Source organism: Ursus americanus, chromosome 17, assembly GCF_024610735.1.
Source record: "Ursus americanus isolate L20-20 chromosome 17, mUrsAme1.1.p, whole genome shotgun sequence".
NCBI lineage: Eukaryota > Metazoa > Chordata > Mammalia > Carnivora > Ursidae > Ursus > Ursus americanus.
In genome coordinates, this window is record NC_142143.1 from 48,539,957 (window position 1) to 48,566,138 (window position 26,182).

The 26,182-nt window shown below is 40.9% G+C and overlaps 1 protein-coding gene across 1 annotated transcript in view; it reads right to left on the reverse strand.

The window, feature by feature from the left end:
* Positions 1–301: 301 nt before the first annotated feature.
* HMGA2 (high mobility group AT-hook 2) overlaps positions 302–26,182 on the reverse strand; it is a 140,777-nt gene continuing 114,896 nt past the window's right edge. The window contains exons 4-5 of the mRNA XM_045789650.2: positions 16,097–16,129; positions 302–3,350 (exon numbers count right to left, since the gene is read on the reverse strand). Coding sequence (XP_045645606.1) covers positions 3,303–3,350; positions 16,097–16,129 — 81 coding nt within the window. The 3' untranslated portion in view covers positions 302–3,302. The remainder of the gene's footprint in view (positions 3,351–16,096; positions 16,130–26,182) is intronic.

Consider the following 26,182-nt stretch of genomic DNA (forward strand, 5'->3'; position numbering starts at 1 on the left):
GCTCTCCTGCAAATGGTACTTGAAAGATAACTAGCATATCACCAGCTATTTCCCCTTAGCAACATCGCAGATGCCAGCCTTCAGTAGAAATTCTCTAGTTTTGAACTACAGTGTCTTCTTCCTTTACATTTATTCTAAGGTCCTGTGTAGGATTAAATGCCAGACCGTGGAAGGTGACTCTAGGGCAGTTGATTTAAGAAGTACAATACTTGAAAACGTGACGTCAGTGTTCGTAGTGGTGCGGGCGCACAACGTGCAGGGGGGTGCGAAAAAACGACTTGCGAATGAATGTCTCTCTCCATGACCTGTTTTGACCAAACTTTATTACGCGTTTAATGGCATTATGACAAAGAGTAGGAATCCAAACACATGGGGATCACAGAGGCTGTTATGTTTATTGTGTAGAACAGACAGTGATAATCCACTAAAGAAATATTTTCAACAAGCTAGCGATTCAAAGTACAATCACAGACAGCAATGCTACATGAAGAACAAAGAATAAAGTTAGAAGACGCTCAGAGGCACAGGGAGAAAGTCAACTGCAGTTAAACGTCTTGATACTTTTCTCCTGCAAACATACCTAAACTTGCAGAAATGGTAGAAAAGTTAAATGTCCAGTCTTACTTAGCCGAGACCAACAACAGCAAAGAACAGTCCTATAAAATTTATCTCCCACAAAAATAAACTATATATATAAAAATTTTATGATGTTCTTACTGTTCCATTGGCCACAAGCTTTTTTTTTTTCAGTATGAAAAATGAGGTATACTGGGGCTTAAGAGGTAGTAGTGTGTTTTGATTGTACAACGTATAAGAAATAAAAGAGTAACTTCATCAGAGATGGAAATCGCTCGGTGCTCCGAGTTTGGCCAGCTTGCGCAACTTGCTTTAGTTTTATGAGCTGGCCAATGAGGTTTCGAAAAGGCCCAACCGAGGATATGGAATGGGACCCTTTATTTTTATGAGCCACTGTTTATTTGCTTATTTAATGCACATTAACAGTAAGGTTGAGTTTTAATTCTCTCCGTAGCTCCTTTGGTGATTCACAACCGTGAGCCATCTGCCAGTCTCAGAGAGGTATGTGGCCTCTGAAATGACCTCCCTGAAGCGGCTGGAAGAGAGATGGTTTTGAGTTTCATTTGGCTTCAGTACTGAAAGCCATCCCGACACAAGCCGTCATGAGAAGCTACCTCCTGGCCCAGTTGATAATACCATGTTAAAAAGTCAGCACACTCACTAGGAGAGAAAGCAATAAAAACTCTACATAAGAAGTGTTTAAAATAAATCTGGTTGAGACATTTTACAAAAATCACATTTGTGTAAAATACATGAAAATATCTGTCAAGCATTTTCTCATATTCGACGAATCTTAACAACACATATTTTTTGATTGCATCATGCAAAAGCTGAGCTGGTTGCATCACACCTACAAAGCTTCAAGTTTCTTTGAAGGGTTGGCTTTTATTTTATCTATTTCTTTGCAGGAAGTATGTAAAAAATGCGTTCCTTTCTATCAAACGTCTCTTACAAAAATAGTTTGGACTAGGGCTAGCGGCAGTCTGAACAGTTTCAGACATTGACAAACATGAGTGCTGCAAGTTTCACAAGTTCATGCCTTTTGAAGTCTGGAGGTAGGTCTTTGCAAGTCAATTAGTCCATTTCCTTAAACAACGCATTTTGAGGTACAAACTTGGAGGCTAAGATTGAAACATTACAGTCAAATTTTGTGTGCTGTGTAGTGTGACTGAGGAAAATTATCCTTAAGAACCTAGGAGCGACTTGGTTAAAAAAAAAAACCAACAACAATATTCAAGTTAACGTAGAAATCTAGCAGAGAAGCTGAAACAAGTATTTGTAAAATTTTAATTAAAAAAAAATAGAAAAATACATAGCCATGCTGAAACACAGTAAGGAGACTGCTGCTTTAACTGTAAGGACGTGTAGAAAAAGAACCGCGATGATGGACATCACCTGCCCGTTACGTTTCTTTTCTTGCATTGCTTGTGTATAGCAGCATGTAATAAGTACTAGACTGTAAATTAATTGTAACATTCAGAGGTAGTATTGAGTAGTGGGGATATATTATTGCATCTCTGGCTAAAAGTGCAGTTTGAATGAAGAGACGGTGAACTGAAGCCAAAAGTCAAGCACCTCAGTCAACCATCCTATGTCAAAACGTATTACTTGAAGTAATACATACGCTTGATTTGAGGTAAGTGGTATTTAGGTCTTTCACGGAAACTGATACACAATGAAGAGAGGGGAAGAGAGAGAGAGAGAGAGAGAGAGCCTGCTTTTTTTTTGTTTTTTTCAATTGGAGTATAACTACAGCAAAAGAAATTTAGATTTCGCTCCTCCCACCTCGTCATTCAGGTGAGTTCATCATGCATTATTCTGTTGTACCTTCTCATTAAATGACCAAAAGGATAATTTTGCTTGTCGAGGTTCCTTACATGCTTTGAAGGTAACAAGTGTGATTTATTGCTAAATGGCGTTTGGCTCTGTAGGAAGTAGGTTTTACCCGGATGAGTGTTTTCCTGAAAACGAGTGCCATGAGTCAAGTTCTTACTCCTGCTGATACGTGTGATATCCATCAACAGAGGAGTTGGCAATATTTGCTTGCTTCCTTCCCTTTTTGAAAAATGAACATAACCTTTTCTGGTTTGTTAGCTGAACGAAAGGGTACATCAGCATTTCGTCTTACTTAGAAATAAAAGTTAAAAAATCATCAAGTAAGTGTCTACGAGATTATATGAAAAAGAGAGAAGTAGTATCTAGTCCTATCTTTGGTGTTCTAACAGAAGCTTCGCTATGGCGAGCGGGTTGGGCGGTGGGTGACGTGTACACAGTGTCGAACACCGCGCCTTTCCTACGGGAATGCCCGATGTCACCAGCGTGACACTTTCTCGTCTGTGTGCAGTGCAGTGATTGACTAAACCCGATTCAGAGTTTTTCCTCACCCACCCGCTCTTGCTTATCAGTTCAACAAACTATTAGTAGGTTAAGAAAAAAGAAAACAGTAATTAAAAGTTGCATTGTTAAACTGTGTCCCCTGTGTTTACAGCAGTTTTTCACTAAACCTGGGACTGTGAAGGGATTACAAAGAAGGTGATTAATATAGTCCTTTTTAAGGTTATGTGATTTCTCCCCCCCCACCCCCCGCCCCGCCCCCCGCCCCTCCCTTCCCCACCCCAGATGAAAGTGGAAAGACCATGGCAATAGAGAGTAAGTGGTCACTGCAGTGTCTTCTCCCTTCAAAAGATCCAACTGCTGCTGAGGTAGAAATTGCATGTCGGCGCCCCCTAATCCTCTTCCGCGGACTCTTGTGAGGATGTCTCTTCAGTCTCCTCCTGGAACACACAGAGACACAACCATTACACCGTGTGGGCCGTTCTTACCGGTGGTTCGGAGATGACCTGTTTCCACAGCCCATTATGCTGGCTTCAAAAGAGGACGCGGAGGATTGGCAAGGCCTCATTCCCAGGCCTTCTTAAACCGTAATTGAGGAATCAAGGTGTTGTTTTTTCCCAGAGCAGTCATTAGCCGCTGTTGACTTAAGGCTTGACATCATGGCGGCTGGTCAGCAAATTCAATTGTTTGCAGTTCAGAGAATGTCAGGCCAATGTAAGCTTACTCACCAATTAGAGTAAAAAAGAAATGGATAGATTTTTTCCCGACAGCATGCCGGCCATCAGTTTTAAAAACCAGTGCACAAGTAAGCAAAAAATAAAGGGAAATCCTTTCTTAAGACACAAATGAACCCGTCCTGCTGATATTGGCATAGTCATAGCAGATACTTTTATGATGCTTGCTAGATGCTTTTTTAAAAAAATTTTTTATTAAAGATTATTTATTTATTTATTTGACAGAGAGCCAGAGAGAGAGAGGGAACACAAGCAGGAGGAGTGGGAGAGGAAGAAGCAGGCTCATAGCGGAGGAGCCTGATGTGGGGTTCGATCCCATAACACCAGGACCACGCCCTGAGCCGAAGGCAGATGCCTAACGACTGAGCCACCCAGGCGTCCCTTTGCTAGATGCTTTTAGGCATGCTTTGTTATTGTTCCCATTTGATAGACAAGAAAGTCAAGACATGGCAAGGAATGAACCCAAAGTTACAGACAGAGTAGGGCCAGGAATTGGGCACGCCTGGGAGAGGGTGGCGAGAGCTGACTACTCACTTCCTTTCTAAATCGAGTTCTTCATCCTTGTATTTATTAAAGCACATTTTAAGACAATGAGCAAAGTTTGGCATACCGGCTGGACGTCAATACTAAATCCACATTGACCAAACATTTAATGGTGGGCTGGCCAAGCAGAGAAAATCTAATATATATGTTTTTGCAGGGCCTCCTCTTCATATAAATCTAATTCTTCCTTCTCTTTTTCTTTTCTTTTTTTTTTTTCCTCCACGATCCCTTATGGCTCTGGAATTTGTTGGAGTTTCTGCAAGCTGGCTTGAGCTGCACGGTTCTCTTTCCCTTTGCTTATTTAACAAATGTGCAGTACCTTTCAGGACATGGGTGGTAAAGCGGAGACAATAAACATTTCTGATAAAAGTGTCGTTAGTGAGAGGATGATTTTTATCAAATGCTGCACACTGTCTCATAAGACGGCATGTGAAAAAGATCTGGGAGAAGAGGTAAACATTTACTCCTGCAGCAAACTGAGCCCCTTTAAGAATGGCCAGCTTAAAACAGCTTATAACAGTCTTCATACTTTAATAGATTTGATTTTCCACATGGCTTCATTTTGTCTGGGTGGCTAACTGACACAATTTATACCTCTCTTCCTTTCCCAGGTCACTACAGTACACCATTCAGCAAAGCGTGCTTAAAGCTTGTCTGCATCATATGACCAAACTTCCATTCATTAGTGTTTGAAACACTTCAGCTGTGAAGGAGCTCCTAAATGCTACCATGTGTGACGCTTTTGCGTAAGAGCAGCAAACGGGAGGGAAAAAACCCACACGAACCGGCACTCACACACTCACATGAATGTGTGCGCACACACACACACACACACTCACACACACTCTCTCTCTACCCGGGGCTTTAATCACAGACCACTGCTTACTGCAAACCCCTTGCAAAAGGTTTCAAACATTCTCTTCCCCCAAAGACGGAGAAAGCTGTAAATCCTGGGAATAAACACACATACAAATGAATGGATTACAGCTTAAAAAATAAAACCACAGCAGCATCAAGTCATGAGATTTCACACTGGTTTTGTTTAGTCTGCTTCGGGTTATGTGGGAAATGTGGAACGTATGAGGCTACCTCCCCTCCGTGCCCAACCCCCAAACTGAGGGCTCCACATATTTAAGCAGCAGGTTTATACCTCTTGATAGGCAACAGGCCATGACCCTGAGATTCTCTGTGGAGTCCTGGCCACAAAGGAGGATGTAGCATGATCAAAGCCATACGGACGAAAGAGAGACAAGCCAATGTTCGGCTGCCCTATGACCTTGTCTTTTCACTTAATATTTAAATTCCAGAAAGTCACTAAGCTGTTCGGCAGATCCGCTCTTCATCCTTCCCCCAGTGACTCACTTCTCATTATGACCCAAGGTGTGAACTCAGGGTACTGCTCTGAAACAGACCACAGCATAAACGCTGGCAGGTATCTTTTACTCCTCCTTCTTATGGTTCACAAATTAATAGAACTTGGTCAAGCTGGAAAACTTTCCGGATTTAGCTGTAATTATTCCAATTTCCAAGTGCCCGATTTTTCTATACTATCTGGAAACCAAAGTACTTCCAAATCCGGAAGGAAATAGAACTTTCAGGCCATGAACTTACAAAGACCTTGCAGTAGATGGAATGCGATCGGCTTTTCAAAACATTCCCAGAAACTTTGCTTGATTTGAGCTCTTGAAGCTCCCGATATGTAAGTGGTTTATTTAAATCCCTTAGACACAGCTCAGCTGAAAATGATGGTCCCTCATATTGTTTCCTTTACTTAACAGCATGGATAGTTGTTTGACTAATGAATCTTTCCGCTGACCTTGAAATTCTTCTACTAGTAGCTGTCAGTTAGTCCTGGGTATGTAAGTAGGATGTCAGAGGGTGGGAGCCGCACTCTGTTAACTTTGGGAAGTAATGTGGCTCTCACATGCTCCGAATGATGGTTTTCTCAAATGTCTAGTTAGTGGAGCATTCCCTCGTCTTGGCATGGCCCCGACTGGCCACCCTCCAAGGGACAGCATGGCTGCCAAGCGGATGACGGTGGGGCGTGTGGCACTTCTCACCTCTGCAAACCTCTGTTCTCACCTTTTCAGTGACTTAACTTTTGCTACATGTGTGGTTGCTGTGACAAAAGTATGGATATAATTAAGAGAAGAAAAATCTTCCCTGTCAGGAAAAAAGATTGAACTTGGAAAACCCACCCTCGGCTGCCCTACGTGTCACAGCTGACCAGACCTCACACAGGGCCCTTGTGTGGTGCCAAGTGTGAATGGAAACCAGTGATGTAACGGAATAGGCAGCTGGCTCTGGCGTCCCCAAGGAATCTTATTTCCATAGTAGAGTAGCTGGTTGGGACCCCTGAGATTCAATCCTCTTCAGTGACTTAGAAGACACTGCCACTCCTTCTAGACCATAGCTTGCACCTTGAGATATCTATTTAATTTGCAACATATGGCCAAGGGACCTCTGAGCTTTGAGTAGCCCCCCCGAGAGCAGCTCTGAGGCAATAAGGAGGTGGAAACTCGATAGCCAAGAGTGAACCACATCTCATTAGAGGCTGGTCCGCAAGGTGGGAAGGCAAACAGCAGCAGTCTGGTCAAGGAGGCTAACTGTTGGAATGGGGCTTCAGGAATGCAGGATAAAAAGACTTTTCCAAGTGCAAGTGCACAGTGACATTTTTATGAGCACCAGCCACCAAGACCTCTAAAATACTGAACAGCTCCCAGCTAATCACGCGGCTACTTTACAAAGACAACGGAGGCTTGCACCACATTGGGGCGAAACATGGGAGTGTTTTGGGCAGAAAACCGATGAGAAGGAAAGGAAAGTGGGCAGAGCTGGAAAGCTATATTTTTATTATGACTCCTGGAAAATCGCACTCATTTTGCCTTAGTTTTTCTTTCGTTCGTGAAAAAAAAAAAAAGGAATTTAATAAACGTAACTCTTTCATTGCTTTGGTGAAGCTTGGAAAAACACCCCACTAAAACCTAGAAATATAGTTTGCACTTCCAGCATGTGGCATTTACCTTTGGGCGTACTTCCGCTCATGGACTCAAAAGGAGGAAGAAGACAGCCCCATATCCAACCTTATCTTCGAATGCTTGATGGAATTTTAAAACGTCTTAAGAGTCCAATCGTCCATCTTAGCACACAGACACAAGCGAGGGTGTGTGCTGGAGGAAAATTTAGTACTTAATGTGAGAGCCGAAGCTCTGGGTTTAATTTTCAGATGCAGACTAAACAGCAGGTCTGTAGTGGAAGGGAGGCCAGTGAATTCTAAATGGAACCAGGAAACGGAAATACTCTCCTTGCACATTTTAGGAGTCGGGTCCTCGTGATCCCCTTCTTTGCGTGTAGTTAAGGAGAGCAAAATCACAGCAGTCCGTGTCGGCTTTAATAAATCCTTATTTTTTCCTCCTTGATGGCAAAGAATTCTGCAACTCTTTTATTGTGAAATGCTGCAGGCTAAAAATACATCTGAAATTTCAGCTATCTTGCCAATAAGCCTACAAATACCTGGTTGTCTAGGAAGAGTCATTAGCGTTTCATGACAAATTCTTTTTGTCGTCTTAATATGTTCAAATCCTTAAGGACTCAGAATGACCCATTTCAGAGTTTTTCACGCTCCTGAATATCTCCACCAGTCCCGTCAGAACAGAAAGAGTGGACTCTCTTTCTCAGCAGCAAGAACCAGAAACCGATTTCTCAAGTTCCATCTGCAGCTAAGTGACCCCGCAAGACCACAGAGCTGAGTTTTTCTATTTCTCTGTCAGATATTTTCATTTAAAATGGATTGAGGCTGTTTAACTTAATGGAAAGTGATTATTTCCTCCAACTAGGAAAACTTTACATCAGATTTTTTAAAAATACGTTACATGGAACATATATAAACCAGATATCCTGCCAAGTGGAAGGCATTCTGGTGGAAATGCTAGGAGGGAAATATATTTTTTAAAGGAGACTGAAGAAGTTAGGATATTTAAGGCATTTGTACCCCGTCCTTTCTTTATTTTAGCTTTATATGTCTAGAAATACACAAGCGTCAGGACTACTTGCACGCGTTGCCATCAACTTAATACAGTTAGTGTTAAGGTTTTTATTGAGGGGTGTTTAAGGAAAGAAGGTTGATCCTGGAGGTCTCTGCCCACCAACATCACCCTGACATTAATGACTTGTGTAACTCATGTCATATTCTCACTGCGTCAGACCAGTAATGACAATAGCCATCTAACCGCCCAGCAGGGTAAGAAAAAAAAGAAGTGACAACCAAATGGGGAAATTTTGAAGAAAACAAACAAACAAACAAACAAAAAGCCAGTATAAAACCCTGTAAGATCTAGTGTGGAATAACTATTGTTAATTACAGTTACTCATTCTATCTTTATTTCTTTACCTGTGATTCAATGAGAGACTGCTGAGAAAGAAAATTTTAAATAACGCCTCCAAAAGAAAACAGAACAAGACGTCTTCGATTTCTAAAATGCACTCCTGTTTGTCTCATCTGCACCCTTGATCAGCGTTCTGTCACTGAAATTATCGTAAATAGAGGTAACGTTCATCCCCAGGATACTACAGATTTCTTTCCTGGGGTGAAGGAATATTTACCACTATCTTGAGAAGGGAGTCACACTTTGCAGACAGGGAAATCATTTCACGTGTGAACTCACTTCAAGTTTCAGGATTCTGTAAGTCACCATTTCTGAGGGCCGCGAGCTCTACCAATTTTCCGTGCCAGTTCTGCTTACCGAAGGAGCCTCATATTTGAAAAATAGCTTAAGATGTAGCAAAAGGATTTTTGCATGAAGGAAGAAGCATTCAGAAGAAGGAAATTTATTTCAACATCTCCAAAACTGTTGAGGAATGTTCTTGTTTTTACGCAAAATAGCTTTTATTTTTATTTATTAATTATTATTATTATTATTATAATTTTAGTGAGGGAGAGAGGGGGGCAGAGGAAGAGGGAGAGAAAGAACCTTAAGCAGGCTCCATGCTTATCGCGGAGCCTGACACAGGGCTTGATCTCATGACCCTGAGATCATGACCTGAGCCAAAACCAAGAGTTGGGCACTTAACCAACTGCGCCACCCAGGCGCCTCAGCAAAGTTTTTAAAAACGATTACGTCAAAGGGTATTTAGTGGTTATATTCCAGACGTGTTTATTGGTGGCAGAGACCAGGAGAAAACTTTTCTCTTGCTTTTCTAGGTGTGTAAGTTTTTGCATATCTATTTTTTTTTTAAGATTTTATTTATTTATTTGACAGAGATAGAGACAGCCAGCGAGAGAGGGAACACAAGCAGGGGGAGTGGGAGAGGAAGAAGCAGGCTCATAGCGGAGGAGCCTGATGTGGGGCTCGATCCCATAACGCCGGGATCACGCCCTGAGCTGAAGGCAGACGCTTAACCGCTGTGCCACCCAGGCGCCCCAGTTTTTGCATATCTATTGTGTTTACTGCCAGGGAAAAAAACATTTCCGGATTTTAATCAAACTTTTTTCACCAAACGTTTTTCATTGTCCTGAGTTAGGACCATTGGTTAAAATTAGGAAATATCAGTAATAGTAATGTCAACAAACAATTTCTCAACATACATTCGAGTGTCCAGCAACCACTTCCTGAATGTAAAATAAGTGTCTTTGAACCAAGCAACATATTGCTATTCAAACATTAAGGATTTTTTTTTTTTTTTTAGAAAGACCAGGTTTTAAAACCAGTTACTATTTATTCATATTAATTTGGGTCAGCATGTTTAGATAATGAGAAGAAAGTCTGAATATTGGATCAACAATTGGTTTTTATTCAACTTACTTCAAAATGCAGAGGAAAAGCAGGCAGACATTGCCATTTTCCTTTTTAACCTCATCTATGGACTTCACCACATGGTTAAAAACAGTCATACTTAAAAAAAAAAAAAAAAAGTCCTATGGGAAATCTGGCAAGCCCAGAAACACTTAATTTTGCCCTGTGGAGGTTTTTCTATGGCCTGAAATTGAGTGAGGTTCTTTCACTTCTGTTACAAGTTTATGTCATCTCTCGGAGACAGTCCCTGACAAGACACAGCTGAGCTCACCTTGCCCACATTCCTTTATTACAAGGGTTAGCCAAGCTAAGTACTTCGTATGCTTATGGTTAATAATCATATTGATAGGGGCGCCTGGGTGGCACAGCGGTTGAGCGTCTGCCTTCGGCTCAGGGCGTTACGGGATCGAGCCCCACATCGGGCTCTTCCGCTATGAGCCTGCTTCTTCCTCTCCCATTCCCCCTGCTCGTGTTCCCTCTCTCGCTGGCTGTCTCTATCTCTGTTGAATAAATAAATAAAATCTTTTAAAAAAAATAATCATATTGATATGTTTCCTTGCCCCACCTCTGTGCGATTATATCCTTGAGCGACTTTACTGTAAGGGTTAAACATTGGTTTCTACTGTGCTCTCTCCTTTTCCCTTGACCTCTGCATGTCAGAGGTCAGAGGTTAAATCAAAAAGTATGTCCTATACAACAAAACAGTGCCACTCAGGCTGGGCTTTGATAGAATTCTTCATGTTTTGCCAGTTGGTACCAAACATTTACTGGCTCACAAAATGTTTTACCAGCTTGAAAGAGCATACGTAGGAAAATAAATAAATCAGTACTCTTTATGACTTAGGCAGCATAAATCACTGCGTTCCCTGAGTGAGTAGAAGAGTGACTATTTGCAAGTCTGACTTATTAGGAACTATTTACTGCATTGGCCAACGTACCATTTAAAAGACAAGTGTTAGATTGAGAATGCTCTCCCCTCTGTCTCCCTCCTCCTCTCTCCTTTGTATGTCTAGACCAAGAGCTCCTAGTAAAAATGCCTTCTTCAAGGACAAGAGGCTGACTGCAATTCATCAACTTGCTTGTCCCAAAATGAAATCTCTCATTTTGCTCCAAACAATGTCTAGGTTGTCTGAAATATAAACATCCTTAAAACAGCCCTTGAAGTCCCTGTAAAAACATTCAACCTTTTTTTTTTTTTTTTTTTTTTTTAAGAGGGGAAAAAAATCCCATGATAACCAGGCTTACTGAGAGTTCTTTGCCCGGGTACACACACCCACAGGAGATGTTACTTGCAGGTAAAAACTCTACTTTGAAACAGAAAGCTTTGTTTCTACTCTTTTAGAAAGAGAGAACTTTCCAAACCTCTCCTTGGGAAACTGCAAAGGGGTAGGTTTGTACCTGTCTTAATTGCTAGAGGCGGAGCTGGCCAAGATAGTACAACAATGAGGAAATTGGGGTGAAAGTTAAGGACCCCGTTAGGATTTTTTAAAACCTGTTTTCCCTTTGGGTAGGACGCAGGTGAGGAAAAAAGGTCTGAATTAAAGAGCAGGAGTCATTTCTGATCTCCGCTTAAAGCCTTAAAAGAAGGAAATCAAGAAACAGTAAGATATCCGACCAACCAGCAAAATCTTTTTAGAAGTCGGAGATGGCGGGAGATTTATTCTTACCGAAATACAAACTTGAGAAACAAGGCTCCCTCTACCCATAAGAATAACCTCATACTCTTACGGTGTTCTCGTATATAACAACGACGACAACAAATCCTACCACTATTTCCTACTAAAGTTAAGGACATGATCCATGTGGTGGAGAAGTCAACTGTTTCAAATCGCTAAAAAACGAACATAGTAGCTAATTTCTATGTGTGGCTTAATTTGTCATTTTAAATAAAAATATGGCAGAATTCTCCCAGTAAGCTGTGTTTTCACTGTCTCTGTAATTTAAAAAATTAATGTGACTATTGCGGATTTTTCTCTTTAGATTGTTGAGAGCCCATTAAGGTTCCTGTGAGGATGTGGGACACACCCGAGGTCTCTCGCTGACGGCACCTGCTGGGCTTTTATGAACACAAATCCCTGCAGTAGGGCTTCCCTTAAATTTTTATTCTTCTCTGGACACATGTATTTATATACATAAACGTAGATCGAGATTTTGAAACTTATCGTAATTCTAGACTTGTCTCCTCAGAATGGATTTTGCTGCTTTGTATTCCAGTTTTAAGAAGTGGCGTTCTTGAAGCTCTGGGGAGCTTTCAGAATTTGATAGTATTAGAGTGGTTTACAATGGAGTCTTTGTAATTCCATATAAATGTGACATACATACGAGAACAGTGATTCTGACTGCTTTAGTCCTAATGAGAGGATGTAGCAATTACTGTAACATTTCCCCCTTAGTTAAAACAAGCTTCATTTTTAAAAAGTGCAGTGAAAACGCCAGAGGTCAAAAAGATAGTAGTTTTGAACTAATGCGAATTCTAGGATTTTGGAGAGTATAAATCTCTGGAAATGAAAAAAACCCAGCATCCAAAAATAAGTCAGAACGTAGCAATACACCCTGGAATTTATATAATTTCGAATCTCTCCAAATTTTCTTGGGAGCAAGGGGGTATGTTCTTATCCCGGTGCATAGATGGGTAAGTAGGGAACAGAGAGATTAATTCATCCAGTGATGGGGCCAAAAAGCAAAATCTAGGTCTCTTTACACAGCGCTGAGCCCTTTTCTTTAGACCTAAAATATTTAATTGTATTAAAATTTTCACCACCTCAAAACAGGATCTGAATGGAGCCCCTCGAAGTACTGTTGATGAAGAGAGGATACGAGCCTGAGTTAATCCAGACTGCCACATGGAAAAGCCATCTGGGAGGGTATTTTGAAATAAACAGATGGAAAAGGAAGAGATCCTTTTGAATGTAGTGTTAAATTTACATTATCCTCCATGAACTTCCACGTAGCCCCCATGTTTATATAATTCATCACTGTATCCTTAGACAATATAGATTAGGAAGCCCAATGAGCTCACTTTTTTTTTTTTTAAACTCTGAACTCTTCCTCTGGAGGGCAAATCTGGAGAAAGGTCTGTAAAACAGCCAGATGGATCAGTGAAGACCAACCCAATTCATCTGTGCTTTCTTTGATATTCCTGATTCTCTTGGGAAAGTATTTATGATTTCTTGGTGTATCACTGACCAATTTGCCATCAGTTTCGGCCACATCGACAATCTCCACCTACCATTTATTTGTTTCTGCCTCTCTACTTTTGAATATGCCACTCATTTCATTGATAACATCTTTCTTTCTTTCCCTAACTTACATCTCCATTTTCCCCTCTGCAATTAAACAACACAAACAAAATCAGAAGGCTTCCAGGGGTGCCTGGATGGCTCCTCAGTTAAGTGACCCACTCTTGATGTCAGCTCAGGTCATGATCTCAGGGTCCTGGGATCGAGCCCTGTGTTGGGCTCCCTGCTCAGCGGGGAGTCTGCTTGGGATTATCTCTCCCTCTCCTTCTGCCCCTCCCCCTGCTTACTCCCGCACACACTCTCTCTTTCTCCCTCAAATAAATAAATAAATCTTAAAAAGTCTTCCAAGAACTATCCCCTTAAGTAACACATGGCATTCCTCTCGTCCATCTGCATCTCCTATGTGCCTCACATACACTGGCATTCTGTGGTCATTTGTTCAACAAATGTTCAAACGTCTTCTCATGTGTGTTCACCCAGTATCTTCTTCACCCCTGGCTGGCTACACATTAGAATCATGTGGGGAGTTCATAGAAAGAATGATGCTTGGGTCTTCAGACCGGATAATCAGAATCACTGAAGGGTGGGGTCAGTGGTATGCAGGTAAACTTGCTATCCGGGAAAAAAAAGGTCCTGATTTGTAGCAGTCAGTTTCCGTGGGGTAAATACTCACACTGTAGTGGCTTTTAAGCTATCAACCTGACATCACCAAACATACAATTTGAAAGAGATGCTTACAACTGCCTCACAAGCGCTGGCTCCACACACTGCTGGGCAGGGTCCAGGCATATATACACATGTGAGATATACACACACACACACACACACACACACACAAATATACATATAATATATACACACACACACACATATACATACATACATATACACACAGAGACACACACACACACACGGTGATAGATATATACAATATCCATATATACAATCTCTAGGTTATTCTAATATGCAGCCAACGTTAAGAACCTCTTAACTAGACTACACATTTCTCAGATGCAATGACTGTTTTTCTTGGCCTCATCTCCCCTACAACACCAAGAATAGAGACTGAGTCAATGTCATTAACGGACCACATAAGGTTATTAATCTAGTGTTCACAGCCAGTGATGCAACAGTGAACACTGCAGTAACCTCTGACCCAAATGCACTGACTTTTAAATTTACTTTCTCTTGAAGTTCTTATTGATGAAAAATGAGAGGCTAAATATCTTTGGAATCTCCTATTTAAAATGTTTTTGTTTATATTTTGTTTTGTTTAAATATTGTTTACAAACACTCAAACACTGGGTATTTATTTTTAGTATTCCCTACCACTCTTGGCTTTTGTGGGGGCAGCCATGAGAATTTTGTTTTTTTTCAGTTGAACTCCGCTTTTATTCGACTTAAAACACACATGTAATTATTGACACATTTTCCCTATATGCTTACATGTGTTTAGAAGTTTCAATTTTCTTTCAACCAGCATTTGTAGAGAATAGGAGACACACAAGATTGATTGGATGGTCTTTCCCAGGCAAGGCACCACTGTCCCAAGAGCACAGGGTGTGAAGTACATTTTCAGAGACCACTAGGGAAAAGATCCCATGCATATTGTAAAATATATAAAAGAGCTCTACAAAGAACAGAACTTGGTAACCCATGACCCTGGGTAACAACTTATTTCAGCAGGTTCTGTATGGTGTATTCAGATCTCCTGGGCATCTTTTTAAAAAAGATTTATTTATTTATTTTAGCAGAGGAGGGGCAGAGGGAGAGGAAGAGAGAATCTCAAGCAGACTCTATGCTGAGTGCAGAGCCCAACACGGGGCTCGAGCCCATGACCCCCAGACCATGACCCTGAGACCATGATCCTGAGATCATGACCCAAGTAGAAACCAAGAGTCAGAGGCTCAACTGACAGCACCACCCAGGTGCCCTCTCCTGGGCATCTCTTTAAAACCCAGAAGGGGAGCATAGTGGGACATTTTTAAATGTTAATAACAGCTCACTACTTGGTGATCATGGTTAATTTATTCTTCAGTTTTTTTTTCCCCTTCAAGATGTACTTCCTCAATAAATATGATTCTTATGGTTCTATGTATAGATTATATTTAGGACAAGGAACACCAGGCATAAAGAATAAGAGAAGTATAATTGGCTCCTAATTTTGATGTTGCCAAGACTTCAGAAAATGTGATTCAGCCAATGAGGCAGGACCTGAGGGTTCATCAATCTGCAAAATTGGGATAACTTAATTTCCCAGTTCCCCCACTTTCTTTGAGGGTTTTTGGGATTATCAAAGGTTATGGAATAATGTAATAAACAGATTACATTCCTGTCATAAATCACAATATATTTTTCAGCTAATAAATCCTGTATCAAGTCAATGGAATATGAATAGATCGAAGGAAAGGACAAAATCTGAGGTTTAAGAGTTGGCAAAACACATGATAAGATTATTAAATATGTGTTTTATATGAGGCATGGAAATAAAGATTTTATTTTTTAAAGTATTTGCATTTGCTTTGCACACTTCAGGCCTTGATTGTGTAGGTTTTTTGTTTGTTTGTTTTTTAAAGATTTTATTTTTAAGTAATCTCTATGCCCAACATGAGGCTCAAACTTAAAACCTGGAGATCAAAAGTCTCCTGCACTAGGGACTGCACTGGCCAGGCGCTTCCTAGGGTTTTTAATGACACAGTCTCAGACTATGTATTCCTGGCTTTGTCTGGAGGACAAAACAAATTTGCAAGAATACTGTGATGCTGACATAATCAAAACTAGAAAAATTCTAATCAAAGATTTAATTTGGGGTCATATCTTTTTCACTCTACTTTTTATATTAATGGGGAGGAAAAAAATCATAATGACCATCTCTTACCTGAGCAGGCTTCTTCTGAACGACTTGTTGTGGCTAAAGAAGAAACAAACAAAAAAATTGTTATATTTTAAAGGGAAACATACATAATGAAAATAATTAAGTATACGCATTTTAAATATAGACACTTGCCTGCAAACTTAAGACAAAAAATTGGTTCTAAAATTAGATTCACTTGAGGAGTGAAAGGGGCTAATTTGTTAATAGTTTGTTCAAAAACACTCAGTGTTCTTGAGATACAATTTCCACACCATAAAATTCACCCATAAAGTGTATAATTCCAAGGTTTTTTAGTATATTCAGAGAGTTCTACAATCACCATCATGATCTAGTTTTAGAACATTTTCACCTCCTCTCGAGGAAACCCCATTCCCATTATCGACTGCTCCCCACTTCCTCCTGCCTTCCTAGTCACCCCCCCATCCCTAAACAACCACTCAGCTTTCTATCTCTATAAATTTGCCTATTCTGGACATTTCATGTAAACGGAATCATACAATATGTGGTCTTTTGTGTCTGGCTTCTTTTATTTAGCACCATGTTTTCCGGGGTCATCCGTGTTGCAGCACCCCTCAGTACTTCATTCCTCTTTACGACTGAATAACATTCCCCTATATGGATATACCACATTTTGTTTATCCACCCGTCAGATGATGACATTTGAGTTGTTCCCACCATTTGACTATCATGAACAATGTCATGAATATTCATATATATGTTTTAATGGAGACATGTTTTCATTTCACTTGGGTACAGAGAGCTTGGAGTGGAATTTCTGGGTCATGGAGGTAACTCAATCTTACACTTTTTAAGGAGTCGCCAGACAGTTTTTCAAAGCAGCTGCACCATTTTACATTTCCCCCAGCAATGAATGAGGGTCCCAATTTCTCCATATACTTGTCAACACTTGTTACTGCCTGTCTTTTTATTGTAAACATCTACTGGGTTCAATGCCACCGTGGTTTTGACTTGATGTTCCCTAATGACAAATGATGTCGAACATCTTTTCATGTGTTTATTGGCAGTTTATATATCTTCTTTAGAGAAACATCTATTCAAATCTCTTGCCCATGTTAAAGTTTGTCTTTTCTTATTGCGTCGTGAGAGTTCTTTAGCAGAACTCTTTATCGGAATATGATTTGCAAATATCTTCTCTCATTCTGTGGGTTTGTTCACTTTCTTGATAGTTTCATTTGCAGACTATTTTGTTATATTTACATCTGTAGCTCTTAAATTATGTAGGTAGTACAGAATTCTCTTTTTTGAGTGAGACATCTGAGGGAAGTTTTTTTCTACCCAGCCTAATTAGTTTTCCAATAATTAAAATATTTGGAAGATATTTAAATTATTCTTGGTTTATGTAAGAGTAGGATCTGAAGCCCGAGATTTTTGATGGATTACTTCCAGCGCTCACTCGCAAGTCTAAATAGAAGGCTTACTTCTGTCTATACGTCACCAGGATTTGCCAACATAACTGAGCTAGTCTGATGTGGATCGTGACATGTTTTTGTGGCACAAATGAAAAAAATAAAATCGCTACAGTTCTCTCAAATAACAGAAGTTGGGGCAAATTCACCCTATCGCGGGGCGAAGAGCCCCTATTCATTTTCTTTCATCTCGGAATTTCTCTGACGGTGTGATGGTCCTACGGCTGATGTACTAAACATGTTAGATAAAAATCATCAGAGCTTTTTTGCTTTGAGATGAACAAGATAAAAACTTTTTAAAATGACAAAACACTTTTGTTCGCTGAAAACAAAAAGCTCTTCCCTTTGACTTTAAATCACCGGGGAGATGACATCATAAAAGCCCAGATTGCGAGATGATATTTTCTCCAGGTGGTACTGAACCCAGGATGATGAGGACTTCTTGCCTCTTAGGATTCAAAAGTGTGTGCTGAGAGAGTATTCATTTCATAAGAGTCATTTGTAAGGACAGACCACTTTCTTCCTTCTCTTTCTTCCTGCCGGTGACACCTGTACACATGTTTACTCCCAAACCGTTTCAAATCCCCACACATTCTTGCAGGCTGACTGGTTTCTACTGCCCAGAAGTTCCCCTCCTCTTTTGGCTGAGGATCCCGCATTCATGGGACTCCTGCACACTGCGGGGCTCAATGAAATCTTCTGAAAGGGCTGCCAGCTCACCCAATTTTCCATGAATTAGGTCCTGACACTTCAATGAGGGGAAAGACAATGTCTGAACCTCAGCCAGCCCTGGCTCCCGGCCTAGTCCGTGTCACAGAACTCCTACCAGCTGCCCTTCCACACAGCACTTCATACTTCTCAGACCACCAAACAAACAGACCCTTGAATGCTCTCAATGCTGGTTGGGGTGATGGCTGCCAGGATGTTTTCCCAGCCTCTGGCACCCAATGGCTCCAGACTGTGCCGAGAAAGTTTTTTGTTGTTGTTATTTTGTTTTGTTTTTATTTTTATGAATGGCTTTGGTAGAAAATGCAGACGGAAGCATAATACTACAGCCATTCATAAAAAGGGAAAGGAAACAAACTCTAGTCTGGAAATCTTCTGGGACACCAAACAAACCGCAAGTTTCTTATCTTCCTTGGGGTATGTCCTACCCACTGAGTGTGGGTACCTAGAAACCAGTTGCCTCTTAGGATTCTCGTCATCAAAAACATGGTTGGCCACTGTATCTCTAGAAGGACTGAATACTATCAACTATGCATGCGAATCATTAGTGTGGGTGGCAGTGTATTTCCCTGCACCTTAATGCATGAGTCATATTTTACACATGCATTTCCCACACAGAAGCTAAAAGCCTTTTTATTTTAGCATCTCCTGCCCCTTCGTGACCAGGAGGGCCCAGGCCTTATTATTTCCTTTCCTTTTTTTTTTTTTTAACTGGGAAACTTAGGCATAGGGAATCAAAAATAACTTCCCCTAAGATCATTTTCTAAAGCTAACACAACTTGAGTCTTCTATTTCTTTTAATCCCCTGTATAATACTCTGAGGAAACCCATTTTCTTCCTTCACCACTCCCCCGCACAAAAAAGTCAAATTCAAATCCAGATCCAATGCAGGTGGAGAGTGGCCTTGATTTCCACCTCCAGCTGCACCTTCTTCTCTGGGATCTGAGGATTCCCCACTGCCCCCACGGCCAGAGGAAGCCCCTGGCTTCCTGAGCAGGGCCCAGCTCTGGTTTACAAGGCTTCTGGTGACAGGTGAATGCCAGAGGACACGAGTCAGGCCCCACAGGTTCAGCTGATCCCCTCTCCCACTTGGAGACTCTTCCTTCGTTACCAGCTGTGGAGGGTCTGAAGAAGTCCCTTTTAAAGGCATGGATTTCACGATGACTATTCTATTGAACAAGTAGCAAAGTCCTCTAACTTGCTTATTTAGATGATTCTGATGATTCCATTTCTTTTCTTTTTTTTTTTAAAGATTTTATTTATTTATTTGACAGAGAGACAGCCAGCGAGAGAGGGAACACAAGCAGGGGAGTGGGAGAGGAAGAAGCAGGCTCCCAGCGGAGCAGGGAGCCCAATGTGGGGCTCGATCTCAGGACCTTGGGATCAGCCCTGAGCCGAAGGCAGACGCTTAACGACTGAGCCACCCAGGCGCCCCGATGATTCCGTTTCTAATAACTCTGCACACATGTTGAGTTCATACACTTTAGGCACCTTGTGGACTTGGTATGCAAACTCCAAGTGCACTGAAATTTTAAGTTGCTTGGGTTAAGGCAGAGTTAACCTTTTAAAAAGCTTGTCATGCAAATCTCCACTCAGTTGTTGCATTTAAACATCTCAAACACAGTAGGTAAAAGAGAGCTTCCCAGCCAGAATGAAATAACATCATCATCAACAACAAAGGACTCTAAAGATCACGTGCTTTGGGTTAATACAACGCTAAAAAAAGACCGTGAGAACTAAAAAGACCCCATCACTAGAACATTATCACCGGAAGATTCAGAAAAGCCCTTTCTAACCACTTGGACTTCGAAGTGTGGTTCTCTGCCGGCTCATCTTTATACTGGACTAGCTCAGCCAAATTCGAAGTACAAACTTGATGTAAATAAATATTGTTAAAGTTCGTACAGAGCGTAGGATACAGCGTGCTAAGAAAGTGCAAGGGATACAAAAAAGAAAAGCACATGAGTTTAGATTTCTGAGATCATACAGCAAACCGGTATTTCTCCAAACGAAAGGAAAATAGTTATTGAATTTTTAATGTCCGCAGAGTATTTTGGTTGTTAAGGTTTTGTAGAACGGCACTTGTGTAGGAAATGGCCTGCTGCACCATCCAGTTCCGAATAATTAAGGGGTTCCCCAGCCCTCCTGAGAATCCAACCTATGGTTCCACAGAGTCTAGGTATTTAAAGCTGATACTTAGACAGCTAAGCCACCCTTCTGATAGGCATTGAAAGAAAATCCTTCATAACAAAGGGCCTAGACATTCATAGCTCATTTTTAGTACTAATCTAAACGGTAAATGAAATGAGGCTGGAATTGGGCTTACCAACTTCATTTGGAAAAAAATGAGGTACAATGTGCAGTAAAGTAAGAAAGATCATTATGTGAAGAGTCTTAAGTTGACCTTTGAAAGAAAATAGCCCTTCATTCGGATCTCTGCACAGATGGGTCTTTTGGTTTCACGCAAGCAGCAGATTTTTAATCTAATTATAGCTTTTGTTTTTGCCAGCCACTGGGAGGCGCTTTTGTTCACTTTGCTTTAAAATCATAAGACGGTTGTTCAATCAAGAGGTACTTCTGTCCCTTAGCACAATCCTTTCTTCACGTAGATTGTTTTTCATTCTCACAGCAGTATAGTGGGAGACAGATTCCCCTAGCTATTTACTAAAAAAAGAATTTTAAAACCCTCATTTCTTCTGTAAGACATGAAAGCCCCGTTCAGTGTAACTCTTGAAATGAGAGTTACATTGAAGGGGACTTTAACATCTCCCAAAATAAGCTCAGCTATTTAAAATTTTAAATTAAAAAAAATAATAATAAAAAAATAAAATTTTAAATTAAATATGGGATCATATTAAAAGCATTTGCTAAACAGATTTGTTTTTAGACTTTCAGAGTCCTTTATGCCTAAGTCAGCTTGTTGAAAAAGTGGGTCTTTCGATTGCAATTGTAACCACAGGAGTGCAATCACCTTCATATTTTGCCTGAACTGACTGACTAAAGAATGTATCCCCACCACTTGGAGAAAATTTCATTAAATAAATCGACCGATTGCTCAATTACCTCCACTGCTTTCTGGACTAAATTAATTGGTTATTTGTGATAAAAAGTATCACCCAAATTCAATAAGTAGACACAGTCCAGATTCTACACAAGTAATCGTCCAGTTTCTACATAAACACTTCAAGCATGGCCATGAACCACGAAGGCCCACAGCCCCTTCGTGTCATGTGGCGTACATATTTATGGGAGTGTTTTTTGACTTGTGTTTTGAATACCTCTTTCTACCCTTTTCCCAAATAGTTTAAAGGCAAAAAAACCAAACCAAACAAAAAAAAACACTTTCTTTCTGTATATAACCATTCGCCAAGATTCAGTGCTGAGAAATACGCCTTTCACCCTTCGAAATTTCACAGTGCTATTTTGAATGTATTTTCTTTGACTATGACGTGAACCGAACTGGAGGGAGATTACCATCATCAAGAACGAAAATTCTTTCCTGCCTTTCACGAAATGATGTAATCAACACACTTGTTCATGACGCTCTGTATTTACCATTCTAAAACTTCAATATGGACTCTGGGAAACAAACTGAGGGCTTCAGAGGGGAGGGGGGTGGGGGAATGGGATAGGCCGGTGATGGGTAGTAAGGAGGGCACGTATTGCATGGTGCACTGGGTGTTATACGCAACTAATGAATCATCGAGCCTTACATCGGAAACCGGGGATGTACTGTATGGTGACTAACATAACATAATAAAAAAACATTAAAAAAAAATAAAACAGTATTTCTCAAAAAAACCCCCAAAACTTCAATATTCCTGAAGTCAAGATTTATGTTGGGGTTCCTTTAACAAAACGAACATGCTTTATAGGTTTTGAACCATTTTTTAAAAAGTGTAAGGACCTTTCCCTCTCCTTTTACAAACCAGATCTTCCGTGGAATCCCACAGCAGAAAGCAGACAAAATAAAATGGTACTTCTGACAGGAATGCCGGCGCCTCATTCACCTGACTTCCACTCCAACCCATTCGCGGACCTCCAAGGATGCCCCAGGGGCCCCTCAGCGGAACGCTGGCGCTCCAGAGAGGGTCGTGTAAAGGTCTCTGATCTTTAGATGCAAATCCTCCATCAGACCTATCACACCAGGATGGGTGGAGGCAGAGGATTCCCTTTCACTCAGAGGGATTACACGGTTAGGTTGAACCACAGGACCTTGCACATGTGTTTGTCAAACCCAGTAGGACAGCAATAATTTCATAGACGTTAGCCTGATAGAACCAGGGTAAGGTGACCATTCTGCTTATCATTTTTGTGATTTGTCATTAGGCTTTGGTAGCCCACACATCCTACAGATTTTTATACCTTCTGTGTACTTAGACCCTGCACTCCATTTCCCATGCCACTCCGCCCTGGCTCCTAACACTGACACTTATTTTGCCAAAGTCCTCCAGACTCTGTGGACTTTGTGCCAAAGTCCTCCAGACACAGAGTCCTCTGTGACTCTGTCCCCAAAGAAGGGATTTGCTTATACCAGGTGTGATGTACCAGTTGTCTCGTTTATTCTTCACCTTTTCTTCCAGTACACCATGGCCGGCTTTGTGATCAAAGCTAACTTCTTCTCATACCCACACAAGCCCTTCTGAATTCTTTTTTTTTCTTTTCTTATTTTATTTATTTATTTGACAGAGATAGAGACAGCCAGCGAGAGAGGGAACACAAGCAGGGGGAGTAGGAGAGGAAGAAGCAGGCCCATAGCGGAGGAGCCTAATGTGGGGCTCGATCCCATAACGCCGGGATCACGCCCTGAGCCGAAGGCAGGTGCTTAACCGCTGTGCCACCCAGGAGCCCCAAGCCCTTCCGAATTCTACCTCTTCATTGAAACGGAATGGCTGGAATAATTTGTATGTAATAATTCTTGGTGGCTAGCCAGGAGCGCTCGAAAAGGAAAAATGTAACTTCTATTTAATTTAAAATGGTCAACTCTCAGTTACTGACACTGAGTAGGGGAGTGGAGTTCAGGGACTCTGTAATGCCAAGTGATCCAAAATTATTTTATTTACCTAAGTTTTTTTTTTTTTTTTTGGTAATTAGGAATACGGTGTGTTTAAAGTTTGAAGAGTTTATTTCAGATCAAATGTTGGTGCAGCAGTGTGAGGAGTAGACTCAGCTATAGCTATACAAATCCCATCTCTGCCGCACACGTATACCACTTTTCTTGGGCTGGAAGTCTTGTTGTCATGGCTTCTGCAGTTGCGAATGATCCTGCCCCCTAGTGGTGGGAGGTCTTGGTAAAGAGAAACCATCTACGGTAACTAGCCGGTGGCAATCTTCCTCCAGCTTTGAAAAAGCTTCAGTTAGGTCATAACTTCTATTTCTTGTGCCTCCTGTGTGCAGTTAGAGATGACTGTGCAATGTGTGTACACATGTAGCCCCGGATGGTTACAATTTGACAGTAACATCTGGCTCTTATAGTGCAAAGGAGATTTTGTAGTTCTCTGTACAAAGTCTCCTAAGAAGTGATAAATCTATGGGGAGTTCTGGCAAAATCTCTGGAATGTCTGCTTGGTTTTGGGGGGAAGGGAAGGTGTTCTTTATTTCTTACTCTACTTGGCTTTACTCTTAGACTTTAATGCAAAAGAAAAAAGTAAGCATCATTTCAAAAGTATTTATTAGATTATTATAGCAAAGTGTCCTCACTGTGGCTGGGCTCATTTCATCTGTTCAAGGATGAGAATAGTCACAATCTGCTCTAGTTAGGGTTTATTAACATCAGCCTGTGTGTGTATGGCAAGATGCCACAGCAGTTCTCATGAAAACAGATTTGGGGGTCAATCCTTTGGAGTCTCAGCCTTCCCTCTGGTGCCTCTCAGACACCTTCAGCATGGAGGGCAAAGATCAACAGGGGACCCTTTAAAAATTTCAGTGTCCTGATTACTTTCGAAAGCCAACCTTCTATAATCTGATTAAGTTATTTTCGAAAGCCAACCTTCTATAATCTGATTAAGTTATTCATTGGCTCATCATTCTAATTGACATTTGATAAACTATAAATCAGAGGGGGACTGGGTGTACAAAATAAATAAGAAATATTTCCTGGCCTTAAGAAGCCTAGAGTTTAATGGCGGCGGGGGGGGGGGGTGAACAAGGAAATAGATATTAGAATACGATGTGCAATTTTAGGTTATTTTTTTCTAAGTGCAATGTAATCCCTTATGTTCAATGTAATTTCAAGTGTAGAGAGGCACGGCCATGATTATCTTCCCTCTAATAGGGAAAGACAACATGATTTTTCCCCCCTAATAGGGAAAAGGAGAAAGTAGGGGTAGAAGAAAAAAAAATGTAAGAAGAAATTTGAAGACTTGTTGTAGAGGAAAAGTATCACTTCTTTCCTATCGCACGTACACAAAAATACAGATAGGAAAGAAATTTCTTTGTTTTCGCTTAAAGACTATAATTAAGCTTAAAAAACAAACAGAACAAAACAAGATGCAGTGTGGGATAATGTTGCCAAAACTAGGGTTAGTTTTAAAATGATACTTATTGTGCTCCTGAGTTAGAGCATTTAAGAGGCATTTTTATTTTCTAGAAGACAGCCATGCTTGGTGATATGAGGCATTCTGAAGTGAACATTCACACACAAGTGGGACAAAGGAAGACATGGTCTCATGAATGGACTTTTCATCTCAATTTTTGTGATTCTCCAAGATGTAGGGGCAAAATTCACCTGTAGGCAAACATTTCACTTGAGTAAAAATGATGAAATTAATGTTCCTTCATGGAAAAAGAATTAATCCGTTGCAGTCCTATTTCCGTATTCTAGAAGTTTTTAAACAGAAACACTATGTATTTTTTAAAGGCTCAAATTACTTATTTATTCGCTTTACAGATTTCTTTTTCTCTACATATAACCATTCACATAGCTGGTTCACTCTGCATACACACACATGGTTAACGGCACCAAAGTAAAATGAATAAATGTTTGAAACACCATGCTGCTGGGTTTCAGCAAATCAAACACATATGCATAAATGCTGTGGGCTAAGTTCATACTTTAGCTAATGTCAGCTTTAGCCAGATAGAAAGACTAATTAATGTTCAATAGTAGATGAAGATAGGCAGCTATGTGATCATGGAAATTAAATTATATATTACTGAAAATGAACAATAATTAATACTCCAAGTTTGTTGGTGACATACCTGAAAGTCCAATTAATGGACATAATGTCTTCTTAACATTTGACTGATTCTTCAGGTAGTCGTTATATGAAACTGGGTTTGGACTTGAACCAATTATACCCAATTTTTCATATAACATTTATATCTTTTCTTGTGTGCAGGGGGAGGGGCAGAAAGAGAGGGAGAAGCAGGCTCCTCACTGAGCAGAGACCCCCAGCCCCTCAAGGTGGGGCTTGATCCCAGGACCCTGGGATCATGACCTGAGCCAAAGCCAGACACTTAACCGACTGAGCCACCCAGGCACCCCAGACATAACGTGCTTTTAAACTGGTTCTAATTACTTTTATTTTGATGGAAGAGATTTAGAATCAGTACTTAGAAAATTTGGGGGGGACATCAACATCATGGTGGCATGAGCCATTCCTTTATTCTCTTCTCTCTGATTTACAACTACTCAGACAACCATAACAGGAAAAAAGAAGAAAAAGGTGCCCCATCAGGACACAGAGATCCACTGGACCGCAGAGGAGGTGGCAGAGTCAGGGAAATGGCAGTGGAGCCCACAGGCAGAGAGACAGTGGTGGCAGAGAGAGGGTGGCAGCTGGCCAGCAGTGAGCCCGCACAACCTTTTTGACAAAGGAGGTGAAGGGTGAAGGAAGTGAGTGAGGGTCTGCCTGGTCATGCCCTGCAGCTGGAGGGAACCCTAGCTCTAAGAAGAGATGGCACTGACTAGGGCTGGGTGGGGGGAAGGAAAAGA